This window comes from Notamacropus eugenii, chromosome 3 (genome assembly GCF_028372415.1).
Source record: "Notamacropus eugenii isolate mMacEug1 chromosome 3, mMacEug1.pri_v2, whole genome shotgun sequence".
In the NCBI taxonomy this organism is placed as follows: Eukaryota; Metazoa; Chordata; class Mammalia; order Diprotodontia; family Macropodidae; genus Notamacropus; species Notamacropus eugenii.
Genome location: NC_092874.1, coordinates 104,727,979 through 104,730,975, shown reverse-complemented (window position 1 = coordinate 104,730,975; position 2,997 = coordinate 104,727,979). Strand labels below are relative to the sequence as shown.

The window sequence follows — 2,997 nt, the reverse complement described above, 5'->3', positions numbered from 1 at the left end:
GAGACCCCCCTGTGATTGTCGCAGGACAGTCTATTTCCTTTACATTTATAGAGATGGATAATACAGGCATTCTTGATCTCCTGGGGGATACACCTTCCTCTTGTTGTATAACCAGGAAAATTTCAGTCAGCTTTTGTATGAGCAATGGTCTCCCTACCTTGTAAATCTCAGGTGGAATAGAATCAGCACCAGGTGATTTGCCATAGGAAAGGAGCCCAAGGGTATTCAAAACTTCTTCAGTTGGAGTTTCAGCTAGGGAGGGATTGATTTCAACATGAGGTAAATGGTTGATGGCCTCAACATTGATTGATGACAGTCTGTTGAGGACACTATGGAAGTGTTCAGCCATCTTTCTAGGATCATGTCCTTATCACTAATCAGTGTGGCTCCATCAGCACTGAGTAGCTGAGATGTAACATAGGACCATAAATTGCCAACAGGGCATCATAAAAGCACTTTGGATTGTTACTATCAGCATAAAACTGAGTTTCATCTTTCTTACTGAGTCAATAATCCTGCATCTCTCTAAGTGTTGCTTATACTTTACTGTTGATGGAATTAAGGCTGCCTTCTTAATGATGGATGAACTATCCTGCTTATAAACCCAGTAAAATTCTCATTTTTCATCTATCAGCTTCTGAATTTCCCCATCATTTTCATCAAACTAGTCTTTATGTTTGTTAGTGTTTTCACCCAGATGAGCAAATGTAGGGCTGTACACCAAATCCCTGAAAGTTCCTCACTGCTCCACTGTTGCCAACTGTATGTAGGCTCACTTTTCCCTCCAAGTTAGAAACAAACTGTTAATCTTTCAGAGAAGAGCTCTAATCTTCTGACAATTCTTTTAGTAGTCATTTTGCCTTGGGGATGTTGCTTTTGTTTCATGCAAATATTTAGCTTGGAGAGGATAGGTCTATGATCAGTCCATCACTCTGTTCCACACATTGACTTTTTCATTCTCACATCCTGTTTGTCTCTTCTCCTTCACATATACTATTAAGTGCCAATGTTTGCCTCAAGGGTGCATCCATGAAGTTTTGTTGTGTTTGTATGAGACAAGACAGTGTTGGTGATGAGATCACAGGTGACTCTAGAGGTGGAAAGCAGCCCTGAAAAGAGCTTGACAGGCTTCACAGCAGATGTTCTATCTTCCTTGAACACACCCTACATCAGAAATTGGACTAGACAGCCTCTGAAGACTCTTCTAGCTCCTGATCTATAATATTATGATAGAAATGCTTAGTTTCCACAACTGGAGCCCAGAGAAATAATTTTCACCGATCCAGGCAAGGTATGTAAATCACATGCAGCTGAAAAGAGCAGTTGTAGCTGAGGCTGATGGAGATTTGCATCCATATTGAACTGCATGGTCCTTTCCTCCCCAACCCTACAGGGCTCTCTAATCATACTGTAGATTGGAAACAAAGAGTAGAACATTCACCTTGCTCATCGCATCAAGCAAAACAGGAACTCCAAGAGTCAGAGGCCAGCAGAGACCTGAGCAAGAACAGTCATTGGAGGAAGTGCTGAAATGGTGGGAGCATTCACGATCTTTACCATGGTTCTCTTAGTCTTGTTGTGTTCCCTGGGGATCATGGCTAATGGTTTCATTGTTGTGGTACTGGGAAGGGAATGGGCTCAATGCCACCAGATGTCTCCTTGTGATATGATCCTGATCAGTTTGGGTGCCTCTCGCTTCTTCATGCTGTGGGTTGGAGTGGCAAGAAACTTTTACTATTTTTTTTACCATCTACAATATTTCAAGGAGCCTTCTGTCCAGTACTTTGGGATTTACTGGGATTTTCTGAATACAGCCACATTCTGGTTTACCACTTGGCTTAGTGTCCTCTTCTGTGTGAAGATTGCAAACCTCACTCACTCCATTTTCCTTTGGCTGAAGTGGAGAATCAAGGCACTAGTACCTTGGCTCCTATTAACATCCTTGTTAATCTCTTTTATTGTCACCATGGTATTTTTGGGAGGAAACACTGTTTTGTACCAGGCATCCTTGCAGGAGACATTCTCTGGGAACATAACCTTATATGGCTTCTCTAGGAAACTAGAAATGTACTATTTTCTCCCTTTGAAACTCATTAGTTTGTCTATTCCCTGTTCTTTGTTTGTAGTCTCCATAGTTCTCCTCATTGCCTCTCTGCAGAGACACTTGTGGAGAATGCAACATAGTGCCAACAGTGCCCAGGATGCTAGTACTCAGGCTCACAGCAGAACTCTGAAGTCTCTGATTTCCTTTCTAGTTCTTTATGCTCTTTCTTTTCTTTCTTTTATTATTGATGTTACTGCCTTTTGTAGATTTGAGTGTACCTGGTACTGGCCATGGCAAATTGTGATTAACCTGAGCTCATCTGTTCATCCCTTCATCCTTATCCTTTGCAACTCCCAGTTAGGAGGGACATTCATGAAGTTTCTTCTTCTGCTTAAAGTCTTCTGGAATAACAAGGGGACATCATGTCCTACCTAAGATACACACCTCTCTCTTCCATGCCAAAGAAAAGACTCTACCAAGGACTGGACCAGAGTATATCCTTTGACCTCAACATTTTCATCCCACTGAAGTATGGATAAAAATTAAACGTTTTCCTCTTTCCTTATTCCTGTAGTCAGACATTCAAATGAATCTGTGACATCATGGATTTAGGAGTGTCTGACTTCCAGTGGGATCTTACTGATGGCTGTATCTGCCTGCCCATCCTGCTTCACTCTTGTCCTCCCCTGAGTTCACCATAAGGATTGCCAGTGGAACACTCTGGTTGTCCTCTTACCATTTTTCACCCTTGTCACTGTATCCTTTTGTAAGAAAAGAAAAAACATCATGCAGCTTTCAAAGGATATTGTTTTTTCTTTTTGAAATAATCACAGTGACTTTCTTCAAATGACTTCATAAGAGTCACCTCTGGGTTGTTATTCCAAAAACTAAATGTTCAAGTGCCAGGCCTAGAGGCCTGTGTGGGCTACCCGAGTCTTCTTACCTCACCTCCG

At 41.7% G+C, this 2,997-nt stretch overlaps 1 protein-coding gene across 1 annotated transcript; it reads left to right on the top strand.

Moving 5' to 3' along the window:
- Positions 1–1,531: 1,531 nt before the first annotated feature.
- Positions 1,532–2,479, top strand: LOC140531222 (taste receptor type 2 member 41-like). The gene has a single exon (XM_072650285.1). It carries the CDS (start codon positions 1,532–1,534, stop codon positions 2,477–2,479), a length of 948 nt encoding a protein of 315 aa, XP_072506386.1.
- The last annotated feature ends 518 nt before the right edge of the window (positions 2,480–2,997 follow it).